The sequence below is a fragment of the Paramormyrops kingsleyae genome, chromosome 11, assembly GCF_048594095.1.
Source record: "Paramormyrops kingsleyae isolate MSU_618 chromosome 11, PKINGS_0.4, whole genome shotgun sequence".
Lineage (NCBI taxonomy): Eukaryota > Metazoa > Chordata > Actinopteri > Osteoglossiformes > Mormyridae > Paramormyrops > Paramormyrops kingsleyae.
Genome location: NC_132807.1, coordinates 21575523 through 21600514, shown reverse-complemented (window position 1 = coordinate 21600514; position 24992 = coordinate 21575523). Strand labels below are relative to the sequence as shown.

Sequence of the window (24992 nt, the reverse complement as noted above, 5' to 3'; positions counted from 1 at the left end):
AGCAGCCTGCACCTTCGCTCCGGCTTGTGCGCTCCCATGCATGCGGCAGAACTGATGTCCTGAGTACCTTGGCTTCAGAATTTGAAGGGTTGCCAGTCCCACAGGAACTGCCTCCTCTTCAGATGAGGTGGTGAAGATCAGGCGCCTGCTGATTGAAGTGAGGGGAATTGTCGAACATGAGGCCACCCATTGGCTCCCCACAACTGGCCACCGATCCGTCCGCTGACAACTGGCCATTCACCCGTTCACATGGTACATGGTAGTAGCCCAACAAGTGTCTTTCCTGTTAGAATACATGGAGCGGAGATGGAAGCTGTTTGGTGACTCCTTCATGCAATGACCTCTTGTAAAGCTGTTAAGCTTTCAAGAAGTTCGCTGTTCAAGTCATGATGAGCACGACTCATTCATTGCATCCTCAGATCCACTGGGTTGCCGATAATTGCGCTTAAGTGTTAAAACTTTCCTTCTAATGGTTTCAAGAATGAGTAACACATCCATCATTCCTGAAAAGAGCAAAGAGACAGAAAGGCAGAAGTGGCATCATGTAAAATGAACTTGACCTATAGCACTTGTTTTTTATGCTAAGTTTTACTGATCAAATACAGCTGTAATATATATAACCATATTTCAAAATTGGAGTCATGCCTTTCGTTGGTTCAAATTGCAGATCTGCTACAGTATTTTAATAGGTAGCTGTCAACCAGGTAATTACACTAATACATTTCCTCTTATGAACTGCCACATAGGAGGCGTGTTGGGGCATGGTTTTAACTGCCTGAGTTTTGACCAAAGAAGGATTGTATTGCAGATATCTAGAATTGAAATTATAACTCGCAAAAATGTAAATATGACAAGTCAGAAATATTTTCTAACTAGTAAGAAGTGCATTATTGAGATCAATAATATTGTTTTCTATTAGCAGGGGTGTTTCTAGCTATTGGAAAAGTCAGGGGGCTAAGTCAAGTTTACCTGATCCAGGCTTGATTTCTTGATTTCTTCATCTTACTTTGCACAGAGGGCTCATTTTAGGCATGTTTTCATGGGTGAGGCTACTTGTTTATCTCATGAAACTGAGACTTGGCATCCGCAGTGGCAGTCTGACTTCAGGTGTTCTGACCTGGCAAAGGTGGCATCCTGTAACAGCACCACGCTTGAACTCACTGAGCTCTCCAGAACGACCCATTCTTTCACCAGTGTTTGTTAACCTGACTGCAGACCAGACTCTACTCTCTGAGCAGGCTCAGTCTGCAGTGGCCGGCATGGCTTTCTAGTGTGTGACCTGCTGTGGAACTGACAGCAGTTCAGGCAGTGCCAAATGCCTAAACTCACTGGAGGCAGTGACTGAGAAGAGAATGCTGGCGAAATACTAGGCATAAACAATTCTGCCCACCAATTTTAGGTTGCATGGTGTGCTTAGGAAAAAGGTTCTGGGCATTGTTCCTGCCTGCTGCCATCAGTCACCCTCCCCTTCCCCACCCCCAACTCCAACACCTCAGGAAGCGTCCTGTTTTGTTACAGGGAAGGTCTGATGCTACCTGTTCTAATCGCACATACAACATCTGCTCATTTATTTTTCTTATCTTTAAATGTTGCTTTATGTCTGTACTATGCAGAGAATCTGTTTTCAGGACATTTTATTTGTGTACTGTGTGCCTGGGTAAATTTCTATACACATGCATGCACATGCACATACATGTGCTTTTTAGATATACTGCACTTATGGGTACTGTCTTTGCACCTTGTCTTATTGGCACTATATGTATGTCCATCTGTACATTATGTTCTCGTTGCTGTATGCAACAGCGTTTCCCCACTGAGATCAAGGAAGTCCATCTTAAATTTAGCATAATTTCTTTGCACTCACACTCCAGGCCGGTAGGGGGCGATGACGATAAAGCGAGAGGTTAGGCTCTCGACGTCAAAGCAGGGGGATTGCAGAGCTATAGTTGCGTCCATACTTATTATTATTTATTATTATATATATATTATATAATTATTTCTCAAAAATAGTTAGGTTACCGCATAAGATTAAAGGGGTTTTATTAAAATAGGGATGCCGGGGGGGACGCTCTTGGAGAACGCCAACCCGCTTATATTTCAGCGGTCTGGGGAAAGGCCGGTTACTCTAGAGGAAGAAGATGAAAACTTTGCAGATCCCATCGATGACAGGGAGGTGTTCGATATCCTTGCCGTTTTACCCACGGAGCTAGTTATGAGTATAAATTTTTTTTTAGGATATGTCGTGTATCCAGGTGGTACATATCTGACTACGGTACTGCGTCATTCTGCGTTCTGGTGTATTAATCGATTCATAAGTGTATCGTAATGCAGTATGCTTTATTTGTCCTTAATGCATTGTTCAGTTACACCTTATCAGGTCCATAAATGACCCCGAACATCCGCTTTCACTCGAGGAGCTTAATGTTGTGGAGGAGATGAGAGTTCATGTGAGTCTGCCTGCCTCTGGTCGTTTTACGCACACTATGTATCGTAAACTCTTAGAGAATTGGGAGAGCGCAAAAAACGTGGACCATCTAGGGGTCCCTGAGGACTGGTTTAAGAAACACTGTTCTGTACTATATTAATAATGTCCTGATACTGTTCTTTTGGTTTACACAATAGCATATTTAAAATGCAGGTCTGTCAAGAAAGTAGTAATGGCGATGACTAAGGGTTACTGCTGGTTAAACACATTATGTGGATTTCCCACTGAGCAGGTGAATGACCAGGCGAGTACAGTCGGAGTGGAGTTCACGCCCACGATCCCCCACTGCAGCATGGCTACCCTGATAGGCCTGTCCATCAAAGTCAAACTGCTGAGATCGCTGCCTGATCGATTCAAGGTACATGGAACCAACACTATAAACACAGACTGTATGAATTGCTAAAAACACTTTTCCTGAAACCTTCCACCCTTTTCTGAAAATGGTAAATAGAAAACTCAATCTTCAAACAACATTCACAAAAACTTTGACTGCCTTGCAAAATCAAACCCTATCTTAGCTTAAAACCAAACACTGCCAGTCAAGTGTTTTCTGTGGATGTGGTCTTTTGCATGTTGAGTTGCAGAATCGGAAACCAACTGCACAAGACTAAAGAAAAATGTATTGTTTAGCAAAAATGTTTGTATTCAACTATTCATAAAGCAGTATGAATTGATTGCAATATTCCATAAAAAAGTTTCCATATAATAAAAATAAATACCATATAAATAAAAAGTAATATATATATATATATGTGTGTGTGTGTGTATGTATATATATATATATATATATATATATATATATATATATCTCCAAATGAAAGGCACATTACAAATGATCCATGTCAAGCCAACTATCGAGGAAGAATATTTCTTTATTTATTCTGTCGTCTCATGGTATCTGTAGGCTGTCAGGCCCGAGAAACATTGTCTACTTCAAAAGTAATGTTGCAAGGCAAGGAGGGAAGGATCCCATGCTATGACATCCACCCCTAGACATCAACCTTGCACTTGCACTCTCATCTGGCATGGTTTCTGTTCTGTTCATTAATTGACTTTTTCACGTATTTAGGAATGCGTGAACAATTTTGAGTCATAGTATTTAAATGATGACAGCTGTGTGCCTGTTGTGTTTAAGCTCTGTGGCCCGTGTTTATCATTTCGCATCAAAGTTCGCCAGAGTCCAAAATGCACCTTGGTGAATGAGAATGTTTTTGGAGTTCTGCAAAAAGGGAGCGAATCAGATCTGCAGATTGTCTGAACGTTGTTTCAGGTTTTGCCAAATGAATGATTGGTCCGATGACTTTTGGTAAATGACGGTTTTCTTCCAAGAATGGGATTTAGTGTTTTAGTATTTCATAAAAACTAAAACAGAGTTCAGTTGGCCTGGATTTTGTGGTCTTGCACGTGGGTTAGTTAAGTATAAAAACATCAGACCAGTTTATAATGTATGCATGTGATTTTTCTGTTCTCCAGATTGATGTACACATCACACCTGGAACTCACACTGCTGAGGAAGCAGGTAACACGTCCTTCTAGTAAGCAGGCACCTGACCCTAGCTAAAGGCATCTTCTTTAAATAATACATACTGTTAATAACACACAGGGCAAAAATCTACATCTATCAACGTATGTTCTCAGATCTGCTAGGCTTGCATCTGGCTATTCCATTAGCGAGTCCTGGACAGTTTTCATTTCTCATCTTTGGTGTCTTCTCCAGTTAACAAGCAGCTTGCAGATAAGGAGAGAGTGGCTGCCGCTTTGGAGAACTCGCATCTCCTGGAGGTGGTGAACCAGTGCCTCAACACCAAGCCCGCGTGACCATGCCAAGCATTTTATTTTTCTCCAAAATGTCCCCTTTACAGTTTTTTTCCTGTTGTTTGGCACAGCTTTTTGAATTTCGTATTGTGAATAAATAAACTTAACTATGTTTATTAACTAAATACTTGTGCACTGGTCTGAATTACATTCATGCTTTAATTAGACTTCTTTTTAAAATACAGTGGTACCTGAGTTCTCGAACTCATTAGAACTCGAATTTCTTAGAAGTTGAACCAACCAGTTCGAAAAAAAAATTACCTACAGCTCGATCTGAATCTCTGAAGTCAAACCGTGAACGCTGACCTAAGATAACGTTCACCAGGGGAAATGAGTCACGCGGCATGTCTCTCAGCGGAAACAAAGGGTAAAGCTTCAGTCTCAGCCTCGCATTCGTTGTGATAGCACCGTGCATGTCTACACTAACTGAATACATATATTTAGACAGTAAAAATACATTTAGACAATGATAGACAGTAACAGTAATTATTAATATATAATAAAAATACATTTAAAAATAAAGATTTCTTATTAATTATTTTAATATTAATAATAAACCATTAATACGTTTAATTATAATAATATTGTTGTGCTGAGCGAGGACGGAACGGAGACAGGCGCAGACGTCAGGGTATCGGGGAATACGGGATTTAATTACAGGTAAGGCTGGTAAAACGCAGACGGACAATACAATGATCGGACTGGGGAAACAAACTGAAACGCGGACGAAATACAGAGGACTAATGACAACAACCAGAAACAGCTGATTGCACGGGGATTCAACACTGGGTTTCCACACGGGGTTAACGAGGGGGCGTGGCACACGGAAGAAGCGGACGATGGGGCAGGACACATTGGTTGGATATTTATTTTCTTACTTTACAAATTACTATTTTGATAACTGTGCTTAGATGTGTTTAGTACAGTATATGCTCTTCTTGTTTTGTAGGTTCATTTTGTGTTTAAATGCAAAAAAAACATTTAGGTGTAATTTTTTGGGGCCGAGAACCAATTGGTTTTCCATTATTTCTTATGGGGAAAATTCGATCACAACTCGAACTTTTTAGGATTCGATCCGGAGTTATGAATGGACTAAATTCGAGTTCTGAGGTATCGTTGTATGTGTGTATGACCCTTCCTCTATTTAAATTTATTGAAATAACGCGTATTGCATAAAAAAAAACCCTATTGTGGTACTTGTTTTCGGGTAGCAGAGTGGCGCAGCGGAAGCGTGCTGGGCCCATAACCCAGAGGTCGATGGATCGAAACCATCCTCTGCTAATTTGCTCATCTTTTTAAACCGATGGTTTCTATATACGCCTTAAGACATTACGTTAAATATGATTTAGATATATGTGTCTAAAGATTAAAATGAGACGGTAAAGTACAAATCATACAGTTTTAAGGTTTAGAGAATATAATATCTTTCCCTTTCTACATATCAGCGCATCCTGTTTTTCTGCGGCGCCAAACAGTGCATCCTTGCATTACATTTAGTGCTTGTTCAGGAGAAGGATCGAGCTCCCTCTTCCGGACAAATGCAATTAATACATACACCCTTCTGGATGGAAAGCGAATCTGCAAATAAGCGCGGACTTGGTCTGTGATCAGACGCGCGGCAAGGCATCGCCTCCTTGCAGTCATTTCTTTACTTATGTATACTTGATATAATGTATATATAGTGTGTATATGTATCCATTTGTCAATCTAGAATACACGCATAAATAAAACTGGAGCACGTTGCACGAGAGAAATATAAGGCACTGTTTCGAGAGGAACTGTGCATATTTGCTTTTTTGTCGGATTGCCTGTGATAATATTTTGAAGTTAATGAAAACCATCAAACGGCTATTACTTTAAGAGCTCAGACCTTTATTGAAGAACCTCCTGGACCCTGTACCAGGGGTAGACAGGGGCGTCACGCAAGACAATATTTGCAAAATTTGAAAAAAATAATAACGCGATTTTCTGTAATTTGTCAGGACTGGAGTTTACTGCATTTTTATAACACTGCCGAAAATTCTCCTCTGCGTCTTGACCTGGAGATAAATGGAATTCAGTGTTTAGCTAACTAAAACCTGTGATAGTGGTGGTAATAACTTTCAGCTCACTGTCGTGATACTGCACGTGGGGAATACTTACTCATTTATCTGATGCTTTATCCAAAGCGATTTAGGGTTATAATTTATGCCCCCCAGAATGTGAACACACACTCTTTGGCTTGTTAGCACAATGCTCTACTTACTGAGCTACAGGAACAGAAAGATGTCCTTAAGTAATTAAGTAACTACCTAACAAACAAGTGGCAGGTTGTGAGGCTTCGGGAGTCAGAAATTATCAGTATCAGAGCAGTACCCTGTCAATCTATGAATACAATTTATTAAACAATGTTTTGAAAGAAACGAAGATAAACATCAGCTTTTCTTTTATTGATTATGGATAACACTTCTAGGTCACTTACATTTCAGGCATTTTAAAGATTGTTTTCTGTTACCAGACCAATTTTAATCTGACCAAAATAGAAAATATATTTCCATTTTTTTTTAGCAAATGGCAAATCAGCATGCTCAGTCTGTTTATTCTGAGACTGAACATTAAAAGTTGCCTTTATAATCTTGACATTTCCTAAGTGTATCTTGATATTTATAAGTACAAGATATCACACGTGGTTCTGTGACCCTCAGGATTCTGTGACACGCAGGATTAAAACCTGGAATCATATCAACCAGTGGAAGATATTTGCTATCAATTAGCAGATGCTTTTGTCCAAAGTGACGTGCAAGTGAGGCAAATAGCACATTACAAACACACACATTACAAATACACACATTACAAACACGCGCACAGTCTAGGTGTCGATTAGGCGTAAGTGCAGCTAGGCTGAGCTTCCAATGAATACCCAGTTACAAGTGTGAGCAGCATTGGAGCAGGAGCTACACATCATTTAACAAAGCCTGAACCTAATAATACTATTCAATGTCCTAAAGTGCAACATTAAGAAGTCAGGCAACATCGAAAGGCATCAGGTTAACTGGCGCTTTTCCACTGCATAGTACGGCACGACACGGTTCAGTTCAGCTCACTTTTGGGGGGTTTTCCACTGGGAACAGTACCTGGTACCTGGTCCTTTTTTTAGTACCACCTCAGCCGAGGTTCCAAGCGCGCCGAACCGTTACCAAAACGTGACGTGTAAACTCTACTGGTCACTGATTGGCCGGAGAAAATCGTCATTACTGCGTCACTGAACTTGCGACACGAGACACAACAGACCCGCTAGATTTTTAGCACAGCCAGCGAAGGTTCGGACGCACCATTTTGTTTTAACTAAAAATGGTCTTGCTGTTAAAAACATCCACATGCCGAAAATGAAGAACACCATTCCGTCGATATGCTCCATTGTTGTGTGTTTGTTTGTGGCGCATTTACGATGATGTCACGGCAATAGAGGCGGCGCAACTATAACGACACGTGAATAATCCCGCCCACTCTAAAGCGGCACTAAACTGCAGTCGAAATGCAAACCGAGCCGAACTGAGCCAAACCAAGGTGAGCTGTACTGAACCGTGCTGTGCCGTACTATGCAGTGGAAAAGCGCCATTAGTAGAGGGATTCCTAGAACCGATGGTTCCTGGGGCGTTTTTTGAAGGTGGAGAGGGAGTCTGATGACCAGATGTGGTTCAGCAGCTCATTCCACCATCGGGGAAGCACACATCCAAACTGTCTGGGGTGACACTTCTCATGTAGTTGAGGTACCTCCAAGCTGTCGGTTTGCTGCCTGAAGAGGGTGAGATGGAATGTAGGTCTTAGGGAGCCTCTTGATGGAGATAATGGATCTGAAGACCAGCACCAAGGAGTTGAACTTGATGCGAGCGCCTATAGGAAGCCAGTGAAGAAAGCCAGTGAAGAAAGCCAGTGAAGAGAGACCACTAAAAGCCGCTCATCCCCATATAATAAGTACAGATCTGTAAGCGTAGGTGCTGCAGCTCGCATGCAAAAGCCTCGTACATAATGCGGGAACTAAAGGCAAGGGCGACAGAATGGTGATGACTCACGTAAAAGTCCAGTGTTGATGACTGACATGCACTCGCAGTGCTATTAGCATTGAAATAAGCGTTGACACCTCTGCTATACATGTGTTAATGAGAAAGAGAGAGTACTCAAGCTGGGCTGAGTGGGAGATTTTCTCAGTAATGTCCATTTGAATAGTCAGGTGGAATTAAAGTAAGGAGTGGATACCCTGGGGAGGGAGGGCTTGTTGTTCACCAGACATTAACGTATTGTACACACACATCGCATAGACATTCAGAGGGCTAGTTACTCAAGCACAGAAGAAAGATATCCCCACCCCCATCCCCCCAGCAAAAATAAAATAAAATAAAAATACGAAGGCAACAGGACCACATCATCTGCAAAAAAGCAAAGACGCGTTCCTGAGGTCATCGAACCGGACCCCCTCCGCCCCTTGGCTATGCCTAGAAATTATATCCATAAAAATTATTAACAGAATCGGTGACAAAGGGCAGCCCTGGCTTTCAAGAACTCAGGGTGAAATGCCATCCACCTCTAGAGCCCTACCACCGAGTAGTTGTTTGAATACATCAGTGACCACAGCCTAAGAGATGGGCAAGTCCTCCATACTTCCATTTGAAATGAACTGTTAATTGGGTTTTACGCGACACTAATAGGCTAGCTGTACACAGTTAAAATGCCACTGGGTGTAGTTGAATTTATAACCAACAGATGGCGACACCACCATGAATGGTTTAAACTTCAAAAACATAAATAATGTAGCGCTGGGAACCGTCGGGCGGCGCGGGGAGGTGAACCGGTGCCGGTTGCGTATCAAATAAATAGCCGTGTGTAGTTAGTCAATTGTGTTGTCATTGTGGTGTTTAATCTTGGTGTCATATATAGTGTTTAATGTTAGGTCTTGTACTGTAAACGGTTGTGTTCGGACAGAACTATCTGGCCTCCTTCTTTCTCCCATAATGTTTGGGTCTGCGAAGCTATAATACTACTTACTGTTGTATTGTATTACATTAAAAGTCTAATAGCCTACTATCTGTTGATTGCTGGTAAAAAAATATCGTATATGAAGCCAGCGAAGAACGAAAATAAAAAATACATATTAATTGCACAGCGCTCCAAATTTACACTAGGCCAATGTTTTTTCTATCATTTTTTATTTTGGAATCGTGTACTTACAGAATCGTTTATAAACTTTGAGCCGCTAATGCTGTTGATCAGAGCCCCCCCCCCCCCCCCCCCCAGGTTCGTAATTCGCGTGGAGACTGAACCCGACATATATAAATAGCCTAACACGTACATGTAGGCTACCAATGATTCAAGGGTTTTATTTGTCAAGCTATAGATTATTATGTGCAATGCTTTGGCTTGACAGTGCGATGTATATCCGTCAGGAAATCGTGCCTCTAATTAGATGACTGATGTGTACGATCATAGTCAGATGCTCAGTGCGCTGGTCATTACGGTCGCGGTAATACGCCGGTTAAGGATCGGCTCCGCATTACATCAGCGCCGGGGGAGCTGGGCAGGGAGAGCCCCTAACCCGCCCCCGGCTTTCTGAATCACGTCTCACAAAGCAGACTGATCTGCCGTCCCCCCCCAGCATGATGTTACTATCTATAAAGAGGCAAACCCGGCCTCGGTTTGACGTCAGGGATCTGGCCGGAGCATAAATACGGGCTTCGGCTCTGTGGCCGGACAAAGCAAAACGCCGCGGAGGAGGAAGAGCAGCGCGACCGGAGCCTTTATTATAGGAATCTCAACGTCTTTTAATATAAAGGAAGAGGAGCATCAGAAAGGATATAAGCAACAGAAGAGAAGCTTGGATTAAAATGTAGGTTTTCGCCTGGGGAATATTTCTTTTACGTTATAGTTTTATTGGTCATTTTTACTTTTTAAATTAATGTGGGAATCATTAATTCTGTTGCCTTTAAAATGGTTAATGTGTATCACAACATTTTTACTTATGTCAGTTGAAATGATAAACAAATGCAATTGAAATAAAACAATTAAAATTTTTAAGTGAAGTAATGATTGGTGACTCGTGAACATGCGGTGCCCGAAAAGTTTTTTTTTTTTTTTTTAATATCGGCATATATGAATATTTGGATAGATACTTGTTTTAAATTGTAGGAAAGTGAGATGTGTATTTTCCATAGTGTATAAAGAAACACCAGACAGCTAACGTAACTGTCCAAGAAAAATCCTCATATATTTCACAATGAAATTGAAGTGCCTGTTTACTCATCCGGTCATTTTGCAGATACTGGCGATCATGACGCTGAACAAAACGGACAAACTGCGGAGCATGGATAAGCGGCGAGGGAGCACCCCCTTCCCCATCCACCTCCAGAACCTGCACCGGAGAAGCATGCCCGTAGACGACCGGGAGCTGCAGTCCACGGTCCCCTTGGTGCAGGCCGCAGAGCTGTCAAACTTCACCCGCTGCACCTCTTACAGCCCCGGCGAGCCACACCGGGACAGCTGCGTTTCGGACTCCTCCGACTCGGTCATCTCATCCGGGAGCGACTCCGACGGACACGTTCACAAAGTGGTGCTGCTGGGCGAGCACGGCGTGGGCAAGTCCAGCCTGGCACGGATCTTCGGTGGGGTTGAGGAGAATCACGAGTCGGATGAAGCAGGTGAGCTTCCACTACACATTAACATGTGTGTGTGTGTGTGTGTGTGTGTGTGTGTGTGTGTGGGGGGGGGGGGGGTACAAAGAAAGGCTTTATATTCTGAATCTTAACAAAACCAGGCAAAGTTAGATCTGCATAATAGTAATAAGACATTAATCGGACAGAAAGAGTCAGATTTAATTCTCTAATGCATCAAGAAATTTAATCAATTTGATTTTATTTCAAAACACATATTTCTTTTATTTATGTATCTTAAACATGTGGCTTATCCAGTCAAGTATTTTTGCCTAAATCGAGTTTGCAACTCGAAGAGTGAGATAATATTGATTCCTGTTGTATTCCTTCCTGCTATTTTTAGCATCCATGCTATCCTGGTCTTTATAGCCACTGACTAAGATGCATAATGGAAAAAGAAACACAATGGGCTAAGAGATAATGAATCCAGTCGCCTTCAGGATTAAAGAGCGCATCTACCTACTACTACTGTAGAGCAGGAATTCTCTGTCAGAGCATGTTGTGTAAAGGTAAAGGGGAACACTTCCCAAAAGGCTAATGTCTGCTGTCCGCTGACTGTTTCTCCTTCAGGGAACATGTACGACAGATCTATTATTGTGGATGATGAGGAGGCCTCCATTCTCTTGTACGACGTTTGGGAACAGGTGAGCAAACTGTCACCAGTCCAGCTTTGGAGGAGGGAGAGACCAAGGGGAAGCAGCTGTAGCAGGATGTATGTTTTTTTTTACGTGCAAACGGGCAAGAGAGTGACTTTGTGGCTTCTGGTGGTATTGCAGGATAACAGCCAGTGGCTGAGGGAGCAGTGCATGCGGATGGGCGACGCATACATCATCGTGTACTCCGTGACGGACAAGGCCAGCTTCGAGAAGGCGTCCGAGCTGCGCATCCAGCTGCGCAGGGCCAGGCAGTCGGAGAACATCCCCATCATCCTCGTCGGGAACAAAAGTGACCTGGTGCGCTCCAGAGAAGTGTCAGTCGACGGTAAGCAGCATGGACGTCTCAATGTCATAATAATGGTGCAAAGCAAACTGGGACTGGGACTTGAACCCACAACCACATTCACTTCTTCTCATTACTATAGCTAGCTGTTTGCTCATTAAAATTCACATGGAAATTAAGAGTAGACGTCAGCTTTTAATAGGGCACTCCTCTGCATTTTATACTTTTAAATGACTAAATTAAATCTAGAATTAACATGTATTTATTTAACAGACACTTTTGTCCAAAGTGACATAGAAGTGAGGCAAATGGCACATTACTTACTGCATACTGAAATCTACAGGTGGTTGTTGGATCCAAACCCAAGCTTTAGATGAGGGGCTACACCCAGTTTCAGTACGCAGGCATCACTGTGCCCTGAGGATGGTGCTCTCGCTTACATCCCCCCTCCCTTCGCTCCATGTTTTCCACCCAGAGGGCCGTGCCTGTGCCGTGGTCTTCGACTGCAAGTTCATCGAGACGTCCGCCTCCTTGCACCACAACGTGCAGGATCTGTTCGAGGGCATCGTCCGGCAGATCCGCCTGCGCAAGGACAGCAAGGAGGAGAACGCGCGGCGGCAGGCCAACAGCAAGCGGCGCGAGAGCATCGGCAAGAAGGCCAAGCGCTTCCTCGGCCGCATGGTGGCCCGGAAGAACAAGAAGATGGCCTTCCGGCAGAAGTCAAAGTCCTGCCATGACCTCTCAGTCCTCTGAAAGCCCAGATCCCTCCCCCCTCCCCTGAACTGTTACTCTGTCACCAAGACCAGATGCTGTGTGACCCAGGCTAGTATTTTAAATAGTAAATCAAGGACTGATAGAGCTGTATATAAATATATTTACATTTTTATACTAATGAGCCTACTAAGAAACACATGTATAAAGGCCATTCAATGGCGAAACATCTGCATGAAGCTTTCTTATTTTTTTATTTTTATTTTATTCTGCCTTAAGAGTATCATCCCTACTTGTGCATAGAGGCAGGGGCACCACTAAAGTTTGTCCTGCAAAGGTCTTGGTTTGCTGTGGAATACCTCGGCCTTGAAAGCGGTAGCTGTAGGTACTAAGGGGCACAACCAAGACAAATGCTGTAGAAAAGTGAAATATTGTACAGTGTTCTTGGGTCTTGGTTTCTTGTGAGAGCAGAGAGTCTTTGTGAAGAGCTGAATGGTGGACTTTTCCGTTGAGCTGGCATTTGGAAAGATATTTACTTGAAACTGTGTACGCGGGTTCGTACCATGGCTGGAATATAGGTGTAGGGTGGGGGGGGGGGGGAATAAAGCAGGAAGAACATACTGTAATATGATGCTGAACTGCAATATTTATGCGTGAATGAATGAGGAAGAAGCAATAAGTTATGTCTGTGTTGTGAAGTTGATGTTGTTTTATGAAAGTTGATTTGCACTTCCATTAAAAACGTTCTATTAAACTTTGATAAATGTTTACATCGATATTTTTAATAAAACTGAAAAATGTGACGACCCAATTTTTTTCTGCATGGTTACGGAGTTAGCAGTATATTTTTGTTACATAAACATTGTAGGCATCCTTTTCCTGACCTCAGCAAGGGAAGCTGAAGCTGAGGACCTTTTTCGAGAAGCAAGACATCGCCCAGCGTTATGGCATCCGGAACATTAACCAAACCCAACATAAGCAGGGGAGAGACATCCTGCACTCTGGAAAACAAATAACTGTATGTATTATTGAACATGCGACCGTTCATCTGGTGAGAACCTAAATTAACTTAATGTCAATTCTGGGTGGAATTTCACTTTCAGAGATGAGATTAAACAAACACCAGAACACCATGAGAGAGTGGGACTCCCCGTCCTTAATCTACATCACGAACGGAAAGCGATTTATTTCCATAATGAACATCATAGTACTAAAGCTGCTCACTCTTTTCTCCTCGGGGTGCAGGAAGATCACGGCGCTTCAGGGCTGTGCAGAGGAGAATCACAATGACACATTTCCCCCCGTATCAGCCCAAAGCTGCCGCTTCCCCAGGGGGATTTCTTGGCACTTCAGTCCCGTCCAACTTCAGGGGGTCCAGGCAGCATCTTTTTTGGGCAGATATGTCAGAGGTCGCTCGCAGGAGGCTTCTCCACATGCGCCTTTCTGAAATCAGCGAGAATGGCTCCTTGAGGGACCTTGGAATGTTCGACACAATGTTGCTTCCCTAACTTGAGAGTAATCTGACTTTCACTGGATGAATGCTGCATAGCAATGATGGAGGTAGCTTCAGGAGAAGAGACGTGTGGGATAAAACTGAATGATTGCTCGCATCCAAGTGTTAATCAAAAATAATCTTCAGTGAACCTCCTTCAATAGCTTTTTCCCCCAATACTGATCTCGTATTTGTTAATTCTACAATTGTAACAATTTTGTGATCGTATAGCTGTGTCTTGGTAATTGACAAGGTTTTGTTACATGTACATCAAAGAATTATTACATAATTTCTTAATTGTAATAATTTTTAGCTTGAAATGTTTTTCTGCTTACTTGGATTTCAAAATATTGAGGTACTTCGTATAATTTTTGGTTCACTGGATGTCATGTACAGAGTCCCTTCCTGCGATTTGAATATGTTTGACTAATAGATCTTAACCAATAAGCCACTTGCCGTACATCACATTTGGTTTTTAGATACTTTGGGCAGACATGGATGTTTGTGATACAACTATCAAGTATGCAACAATCGAACTGCTACTGGAACCCTAACCCACAACCCCCTTCACTTCTTCTCATTACCTCTCTGCCCACTCTGTTGTTGTAGCCTCTGGGTGATGTGTAGACCATGCGCTAGAGACCTGGTGCTTCAAGGACTCTGAGGAGCAGCGTGGATGTTACTTGGTGCATCAGCCTGCAGAGCTGCATGACCCATCATCCCTCACACGAGAGTCGCATCAATGGAGAGTCACGCGGGCAATTTTGCTAGACACTGTGAAGCAGATTAATGTCAGGCTGAAGGCTGCATACCTTCCTTTTTTGTTAAAAGTTATAACAATGGTTAAGTTTTTGAAAAGCAGAATCCTCTTGAAATTTAATTAGAATGATTTCTGTGATGGATGCTGGAAAGTTGTTGAGAGATATTTTCTTCCTGTACCAAAGTTTTGAAGGTTTTGTAGAGTGAAAATGGAAAAGGGGTGGTTGTCATCTTATTTATTAATGCTGAGGTAACTAAGATCCACGAGCTGTGTGATTGGTGGCCAAATCTGGTCTGGTCCTACATGATGATATCCACACCTAGTGCTACTTCCTGTGTGCGGGTTGGCACAGTCAGCTGCCCATCAATGCCTCAGCTCCATGCTGATTGGACCCTGCTTGACCCCGCCTCATGGCAGCATCTTCAGACACAGTGTGATTGGGCAGAGCTGCCAGTTGTGTTACCTCCACTGGCCTTGTCCTGCCCTCGAAGAAATTCTAGAAATAGTGCATGTTTCTATTCACATGCACACACACACAGACCTGTACTCATAACTTTGGGGGACCGTCCATTCATGTCTATGGGAAAAACCAAAATCCAAAAATGACAACCTTAACCCCTAAACCAGCCCTAACTTTAACCATAAGTAACCGAACAATATACAAGATTTTTGGCATTTTTAGTTTTTGATTGCAGTCACCAATTTTTATAAAATTGAAGTCCCCACAACGTCAAAATAACAGATTTTTATTGCGTTGTGGGGACATTTCATCCCGATAAAATAAGGTATACCTGGACCACACACACACACACACACACACACACACACACACTGTTAGTTGTCAGAGAAGCCAGGGAGAAGCAACAGATTTAACAGTGGCTAACAAATAAATGTGTGAGGTATCAGTCGAGCAGCGGGGCAGGAATTTACAATGCATACACCCTCAGTATACCTAAAAGATTAAAACGCTCCCCGCTTCTCTTGTCGCTGTTTGACTCAACTCTGCGATAAGGCTGTGTGGTTGTTTAAAAATAAACCCCGCTGTGTTGATGCCAACATGAAGAATTGACTTTGCCCATGTTTGCTTGGTTAACATTTGCCCTTGGCAGTGAAAGCGACCTGGATGAATTATTCAGGGTCTCAGGTGACCTGGCACTATTCTCGGCTGCCTAACCTTCCCGCCGAACGTGCTGAGGGGGGACATTGAGCAGATGTTGAGGGAGGTTCCTACACACCTTCAAACCTCTCAGCCGAGAGAACAAGCTCCATCCTATTTGCTGCTGGTAAGCCACCACTTAAAGCAGGATTTCCCAAGCTGGAAGGTCGCCAAACGTCAGGAGAGAGTATCTGACATTTAGAAGTAGCCTAGTCAACAAGAAATAGATTTAATTAATTTAAATGATTCATCAGTCAGTATCAAATATTAAAATGTGCAACATTGCATACATTTTAACTGATATGATAAATAATATAAAATAATTTTTATTTTCATCACTTTTTGGAATTGCGTATTTAAGTAACAATGATTTAAGTATCAGTTAATAGCTTGTGACAACACTGACTAATTCTGAGACAGATTCTATATGTATCAAGACATGTCATCTATAATTAAGTGGACATTACTGTATGGTAAGAAATATGGTTTGCGATATAATTGTGAATCCTGCTAATTATACCTCACAGAGATCCAAACTCTGTGTGTGAGTATGAGTGTGCATCCGGGTGTGTGTCCATGTGTGTGAGTGTCAGTGTGCATCCGGGTGTGTGTCCATGTGTGTGAGTGTGCATCCGGGTGTGTGTCCATGTGAGTGAGTGTGAGTGTGCATCCGGGTGTGTGTCCATGTGTGTGAGTGTGCATCCGGGTGTGTGTCCATGTGTGTGAGTGTGAGTGTGCATCCGGGTGTGTGTCCATGTGTGTGAGTGTGACTTCTACTTGACGGCTTCCTGAAATAGATGCATGTTCTGCATCAGGCAAGCAGTTACGGCTGGAAATGAGGCAGCAAACAGGTAGATGCCCTCAGCAATTAGTTTGATTACAGGACGTCTGCCAGACTGACCAAGGAGGCCGACGTGCCAGCTGGGTCAGCGCCATCGCTCATAAGAGCCAGTCCAGTGTCGCCACAGCGAGATATTTTCGCCATTTACACTTTATTCTCTAAGCGGCCATTGGAGGATCTTGGCAAGAGCAAGATGGGCAACTGCCCAGGGAGACGTCTTCTAAGGGGGGTGCCAATTCATACCGTTGCCCCCTCCAGAGGCGATTCTAGGGACTCTGGGGGCCCTAGACATAAAACTCCATGGGTCCCCCCGACTCTCCCTCCCCCCAAAGGGTAAAATGTATTACCTGTATTTTACTGTGAAGTGTAAATAAATAATATCAACAAAGAGAATGTAATAATCACAGGACCTTTATTTTCACTTTTGTGAAAAACAGAATACACAAACAGAGCAGATTTGCCGTTGCCATGTCACATGTAACCGGCAACCCTCAGGGGCCCCCTCCCAGCTTGGGGTCTCTGCCCCCCCGCACCCACTGGTAAAGCTGCCGGTATCGAAGCTCACATAGTGTGCCACACGTGGGCTTTGACCGCCATTGCGAGCGGGTCTTCTTCTCCATAATGATATGTGTGGCTGCCATGGCAACAATATACATTTAATGTATCAAGCTGTGGGCACAAACGGGCGGAAAAAAATGACTGTTAGCTGAGCAAACACAGCATTAATCTGCTCAAGCTGCTCCTGGCGAAATCCTAACATGAGCTTTTGCCATCTCTGTGTGCAGATAATTTGAGATCTGTGATTTTTTGCAGCATTGTAATCCGGGACACAATAGGTTGCTGTGGTTGTTGTGGTGGTACACAATACCGTGTGTCATCACTGTTCACACATGGATCACATGTATGTCTGTCCCTTACATGTGGGTGGAAACCGTCCAATCAGAGTGCGAGAACAGTGGGGCACAAGGAGGCTGTTTCAGAGAACCAGGAGGTACCAGGTTCATAAAGGACTGCCATTGGATCCAAGAGTGGGGGTCCCCAGCCCTGATCTGGAGGGGTGTCCCTCTGTACGCTGCTCTTTGTTTTAATCAATTTTCAAAACTCAATTCACTGCATAACTGAAATATCCTGTGAAGTGATATAAAATATTGCTAATGCAATTCATGGACTTAATTAAAAATAAACGCATACAAGTTATAAGGCCTCAAGGCACCAATAAATCTGTTTACATTTCCCAGTACAACATTTCATAAGTAGTAAGATTTTAATTAAACAAACAGACTTCTCTGGTTGGTGAATGCCTGTAATGTGAAACTGTTAATAGGCATGACATCAGCATCTTGTTACAGCCAATCAGGGCTAATTAAAATATTGTAAGAGAAACCAAAATAGATTTAGTGAAGGCTCAGAATTAGAAGTGAAAACCACCGATTTAGAGCAATGAGCTCAGTCTGGAATCGTCCAGTAATCATCCACCCATACGAGAAGAAAAATAGCAAAGCTCATAGTGAAACAGATTGAAAATTAGCTTTAATTTTTACAAACATGTTGTGGGAGACATTCTGTTTATGGAAGCACGATATTGGTCAGCAAAAGCTGTGCCGTGATTCTTCACTGCCCACCTCTGCAGCTGCGAAGGAAACAAATGAAATATTGACCTTTTATTTTGTTTCTTTGTCAAATTGGCAAGTGCATGACAGGTTCTGGTTGTTCTGTGTGGGACGTGGCGAGACACAGTCATGACCATGCACAAGCCATGCTGCTGAATTTGAGGGAAGCTCGCTTTCTTAAATATTTCTAATAACAATAATACCAGGCTCCTACAACTTCTGAGGCTCAATCTGCACTGTTGCAGACCAGTTGTCTGGTAGGAAATGGACAGCCTTAACAACAGCACACAAAGTCATCGATAAGCATTAGAGAGTGAGTTTAGCTAGCCAACTCCCAGAATCCTGCTGCCAATCGGCTCATGAACCCAAATTATGTCATCTGTTACATTTTCATTGCTTATAAAATATAAAAATCCCTTTCTACTTGCATTGCCTTGTGAAATTGATAATGTTATGGGCTATAATAAAAACACCAGCATTTCTGGGCTCAACAACAAATCCAATCAAATTTTCACGCTCCACTGGCGATGTCCAAGCTCAGTGAATGTTTTGATTTGTCTCGGTTTGTATATTTCATGCACCTCCTCAGAATGAAGATGGTATTTACCCTTTTAACAGAGAGTAATAATTAGCTAACATTGCTGTCTTGTTGCTGTCACACTGCAGTCTGATGTCCTAATCTTTGCGGTGAAGTACAGTAAACTATTATAATTTTTGAAGCGTTGCGCAGTAATTCAAGCTTACGTTCACCCATTTTTGTTCATTTGAAAACATTCCATGTTCAGGTTGAAAAATGAAACATTTTATGCTCAAAAATAGAGTTAAAGTCCAGACCAAAATTTTATTTCAAGCCACCAGTTATGAGTGTTACTCTTATGAGTGTTACTCTTTATACTCAACTGGTGGGTTGAAACAAAATCTCGGTCTGGACTTTTACTGTTTGGAACTGTATTCAGTCCCTATCTTCTCTATATTTTTAAAATCTAGGCCCTATTCCGGGAAGGATCAGACCCTCAGACTTCTTATGCTGGATTTACTTTAAAACCCTTTTTGTATTTTTAAATTTCATATGTGAATTAATATAATACAAAAAGAAGAAGAGGTGAAATCATAAAGTACTTTATTATGATGAAGTATTATTTCCTGTATCCTATTTATTGAAGAATAAAAAGGTCCAGAGTCCCAGCTGACACAGAGAACACGTTCAGGTGCCCAGTTTGCTGAATGTACGTGTGTCGTGATTATACATTGTCACAAACTATTTGCAGAAATAGATCACATCAAAAAGGGAACATTCACAGTGAACATATAAATGAAGCGTCTTTATGTTGGTTGGGATTTTCATCAGTATGTGCTGCTGAGCTGGGATGTCATTAATGTCTCTACTTTGGGTCAAGATCTTCCCTTTCTAGACACAGGCCTCTTTGTCCATTATGAACATTACGAGACCCTGTCTCTCTGTTCCAGGTCCCCCTTCTGATCCTTACTGCCATGTGCCCGGACCTTGTGTCACATCATTCAGCATTTGTACCATTAGTCACGGCCTAATGCCTATTTTTTAATATACACTCCTACAATTCTGAGGGAAAGACTCGTATCATTAGCGGAAAAATGTCTGTGTGGAACCCTCATGAATTACACGATGTAGCGCGGGGCGGTAGCACGTTAGCCTCCGCAGAGTGCCGCTGGTCCCAGAATGTGTGGGAGGAGACGCTCTCCATCTTTCTCCTGCCTGCGAAAGGGAAGCCAAATGCTCACAGTCACTCTGCTGCCCGCCCCCCTTCACCGGAACGCCCACTGCCATTTGCCACGCCAGGCGGTGCTCAGGGATGACCGCAATCTGACTCATTCCCGTGCCTTTTTCTCACTGGCTTCTATCGAGCAAAAAACGAAACGAGAGAGTCTGTAGTTTTTTTTTTCCATTGCAGCGAGGTCATGGAAATTCAAACCACGTTCCTTGCAGGATAGTCTGATCAGCAGTAAGTTCTCTCTGTCGTGGTGCTCACTTCCTGATTACTCTGCATCGCCTTGCAGTGTTTTGATGTACCTTTGCTGATAGCGGGGCTTTTAAGGCCAATTTAGCCCCTTACTAGGTCATCAGACTGTCTGGTTATGCTCCTCTAGGTTCCTGGATGATCTATGAGTCCTAAGGTGACCTTAGAAAGGTAAAGTCTATTCCTCTCACGTCCCTGTCACGGTCTGTTTGGAATCTACCTCTAAACCCGAAAGCCCATTTTCACTAACAGAACACGGACATTCCTGCTTCTGTCAGAGGGAATGACCCGAGTTCGTTACGAAACCCACAGCCCTGGAGGACACATAGTCGCACATGGCATCCCTTCTGTTCATGGTAGCAGAGCTGGGGCCTTGCAGGCTCTCCTGCGTATCCGCCAGTCATGTGACAATATTCACCATAGTCATGTGACAATGCCCCAGAATGGACCTTCACTCATCCTTTCATGAGGCTGCGAAAGAGCACTCAGGCTATAAGCTCCTATTAAACTCTGGGAAGAGATTCACTGCTTTTATCCATCAGGCAGCTTGACAGATCCCATAATGCAGTGTGTGCGGAACGTCTAATTCACTGTTAAGGGTGTCGCTATTGTATTTTATGAACCTGCAGTACAGCTGACAAGGCCTCCGATATATGGAACATAGCCACTGTGGATTTATTTTTGTTTAACGTAGCAACAATCTCCAGTTTTATCCAAACATCTTCCATTTTTATTCCCACTAGGCTTGCAGTGTAAGTACCAGACACCGTGATGCTTGCGTAAGTGGCTTTCTTGTATGCAGTCCATGACAAACAGCAGAATTGTTTTCTACTATTTTCCAGAATTGCATTTATCGTTAAGTGACTTAGTGACAACATGTACGATCTGAGATTTTTTTTTTTTTTTAGATTTTTAACAGTTAATACAGCAGCCTGGTTTTTCAACAAGAGAAGTCAGACACACTTTTGAGATCCCCTGATTACACAATGGAAAATCGATCAACGTTGCCCATAAACGTGTCTTTTAGTGGTTTGAAGTGGATCCCCACTTTTGTAAGCCCTGGCTGCAGACAGGCTGATGGCTTCAAAGAATAATAGCCCAAAACAGATGACATCACCCTATGCGTGGTGTACGGCTCTGCTGCTGAAGCCGTCCAGAGTCGGAGGCTTGTGTATACAGCCCGGGTTCGAATGGAGAGCGATCTCCCAAACATAGCTTGCTGTGATGGAAACAGAGAAGGCCAAATGCAGATCACGTGTTCCACACAGGATGGGATCCTCTCCTTCTTGGGTGCTGTTTCTACCATGCCCCCCCGCCCAAACTCAACTGGGGGAGCTTGTCAGTCAGAATGTGTTCCCTTTCAGTTCTGCTTTTAAGAGATTCAGGGTACTCGTGGAAATTGTACCCACCCCTTAGGCCAACCTCTTGACGGTTTTTACAGGGACTTTTCTGATGTGGCTGGATGGGCATTTTTATAGTGCAAGTCTAGTTTGCGATTTTACAGTTGCTAGTCTGCTCTCAAGCCCTTTATCTTGTCGTACTATATACTTAACGGGTTTCTTTGCCAATTTCACAAAGCTCCACAGTGTTTTTACGATATATGTTTTCCATTTCGTGCCACAGTAAACACCGTGATACAAGATAAATTGTAGCTTTCCGCCCTGGACTGGGTTTGTGTGATTGATTTCACCCATTTTATGGGGATAAAGAAGGGGGTTGTGTCACCTTTAACTTACCCCAGGATGGGACAGTTCGAGACCAGGCGAGTGAGTGTGACTGTCCAGACAAGCAATAATCTAGTTCAATGGGCTATAATGTTCTCAAAAGCTTAACAGCAAGCAACAATAATTTATGTGAAGACTGAACATTCGTTTATGAAGATATGTCAATTTAGAATATTAAATAAAATGTTCATCCCATCAGTATTTTTTAAACAACAAGGAATATAAATTTCCATTTGTGTTTTTTTTGTGCTTGCTCAGATAAAGATTTCTGACCAAGTCTTGGAATTTTTCCACTGTCCCTTTTGTATATTCATCTATCCATCCTACAGACAGACATATAAAATGCACCATCCTGCTCTGCCAGAGGCTCAAATTTTTCACACAGCAGTAAAATGTAGCAGATTCCATCCCATGTAAATCGCTTCAGAGCTCTTAATGTTGTCATAGTAATTAGCCAATCACCTGTATAAGTACTGTAGCCTCGTCTGACTCTGACTGATTCAGTTCCTACAGGATGCCTCATGTGTGTTGTATCGTACCATTATAGAGCAGGGCAGTGGTGACCAACTGGCGGACTCCGGTCTCTATCTGGACCACAATACAATTGAATCCGGACCACGTCTCTCACCGCAGGCTCCCGATCTACATATTTTTGGATGCATTAGACGTCGGTTTTGTGTTGATGATGGAACTTGGTGCTCGGGGAAATATTTTGGGGTGCCCGTCCCAGGGGAATCTTTAAAGCCCAAAAGGCGTCTTTTGATACCCCTAACAACAAGCAGAAGTGTGCAGGCACACATTATGGCCCTTATGTTTTCAGGAGTTCGACTTCTCGTGATAAAAACGGCATCCTGTAGCCTGAATAGAGGGGCCTTTGAGGTTGGCATCTCGCAGGTTAGAAATGCACTGGCAGCATGGCATGTCGTTGTTTTTTTTATTTGGGTGCGCATGGCTCATCCTTGACAATTAGTCACAGCTGAATGAACAGAGCAGGCCGGCATGGCTGCCACTTTGGTGTCACCAGCTCCTCACGCTGGGCCATGTGGCTCCTTGCTGGATCGGATCAAATAAAAATGAAAGGCACAGCTTAGCAGGGAAGCTCACACACATCGTATTCAGTAGGGAAGGAGGAATAGTCCCTGGTTTCTTGTGCTATACCTCGGCAGAGCCTTCGGTGACAATCCGGCACACAGAATCTTTATGTCCTGCTCCTTCTGCAGTGTGACCGGTAGTATCGCTTTTCCCCTGGCTGTTTGAGCTCGGTGACAATGTGGCCGCATCAGCAGGGAGCACAGATGATGTCACTTCAGACAGGCAGACAGGTGCACAGTGGTCCAGTGTAAACTGACGCTAATTAACCAGTCGATGTCATTCGCTAGCTTTTGTTGAACTGAAGTGAAGTGACTTGATTTCCAGCACATGAAAGGGACAATGGCTCACTAATTTTTATCTTTTGAAAGGAGAGGGCTGTTCTGCCCACTTTACATCACTTTACATCACTGGAGCTCGGTGCTTTCCTGAATCATTTTTGCACGTGTCACAGAAAATATGACCAGGCATCTGGGAGCAATACATTCATGTAGATATAAGTCAGAGTTGGTTCACAATAAATGACGTGGAACTTCAGCTAATGGTGTGTGATGTCAATGACAAAGAGCCCACCTCCCATCAGGCTCATTGTGAGGCAGTGGTGAAGGAGTTTGACACTTGGGGTGAGTCAGCTCTCACTGCAGCTAAAACATCATGCAGCACAGAATGGTCTCCATGCTTTATCTCATCCCCACTACAAAGGCTTTATGATCCTTACTGATCTGCACAGTAAAAGAGTTTCAGGTTCATTGGTATAGATCAGTGTTTCCAAATCCCGTCCTCGGCCACCTGCAGACAGTCCATGTTTTTGCTCTCTCCCAGCTCCCAAAAGAGCAAAAATGTGGCAGGGAGCTGGGAGGGAGCAAAAACATGGACTGTCTGTGGGTCCCCGCGGACCGGGTTCGAGAAACACTGCTATAGATCTTGATTGCATGTACAATGTATGAGCTAAAATATTATTACATTATTACATTATACGATGTAATCCAATCCAGAATGTACCCCAAACCCACTCCCTGGACCCTGACCAGTAAGATGTCGCTGTCCGACAAGAAATGCGTATCTCCTGAAATCCAGTATTTCAGGAGCATTAAAAAAGACACCCTCAGCACCACAAAAAGTAACCTATTTTTACATAGCCACCAGTGAATGGTTTAATGTTTAATATGGACATGGATTGTTGTAAACATGGCAAATATATCAGTCACATAAAGATACCAATTAATCTCACTTTAAATTCACAATTAATGATGTTAGTTATATAGCTACCCAGTTGTCAATGTTAAGCTGTTAAAATATAATTATGAAGTAATCCATACAAACAACATAAATCGTCTTTTTACTCGTCTGTTAGATGCCATATGCTATCAGTAGACACAGGAGAATGGATGCATTCCACCTATAGTAAAAAGTCACAGTTGTCAGAAGTTGGACAAATCCAATTTTCATCAGACAGCAACGATTTGCAGTTAGAACATGGATTGACAGATATATGGTGTAAGTGCTAAAAGGTCATCTTCCTTAACCACAACATTCAAAACAGTGTTAGAAACAAAGAACATCTCATAGTGGCAGATGAGTCAAACCTCTGGGGAATAGTCTTAGTCACACCAAATGACATGATCTTCTTGGTGCATGCTGAGAACATGGAGGATTCTGCCCCAGAGAACTCGCTAATAAACTACTGGAAAATTAC

The 24992-nt window shown here is 42.9% G+C and overlaps 2 protein-coding genes across 2 annotated transcripts; both read left to right on the top strand.

The window, feature by feature from the left end:
- The first annotated feature begins 1888 nt into the window (after positions 1-1888).
- Positions 1889-4425, top strand: ciao2b (cytosolic iron-sulfur assembly component 2B). The gene is made up of 5 exons (XM_072718240.1): positions 1889-2181; positions 2369-2447; positions 2718-2843; positions 3959-4004; positions 4203-4425. The coding sequence occupies exons 1-5, from the start codon at positions 2054-2056 to the stop codon at positions 4301-4303; spliced, it is 480 nt and encodes a 159-aa protein (XP_072574341.1). The 5' UTR covers positions 1889-2053; the 3' UTR covers positions 4304-4425.
- Positions 4426-9980: 5555 nt separating this feature from the next.
- Positions 9981-13433, top strand: rrad (Ras-related associated with diabetes). Its single transcript, XM_023790771.2, has 5 exons — positions 9981-10160; positions 10590-10968; positions 11551-11624; positions 11757-11961; positions 12395-13433. The coding sequence occupies exons 2-5, from the start codon at positions 10602-10604 to the stop codon at positions 12670-12672; spliced, it is 924 nt and encodes a 307-aa protein (XP_023646539.1). The 5' UTR covers positions 9981-10160; positions 10590-10601; the 3' UTR covers positions 12673-13433.
- Positions 13434-24992: the final 11559 nt, after the last annotated feature.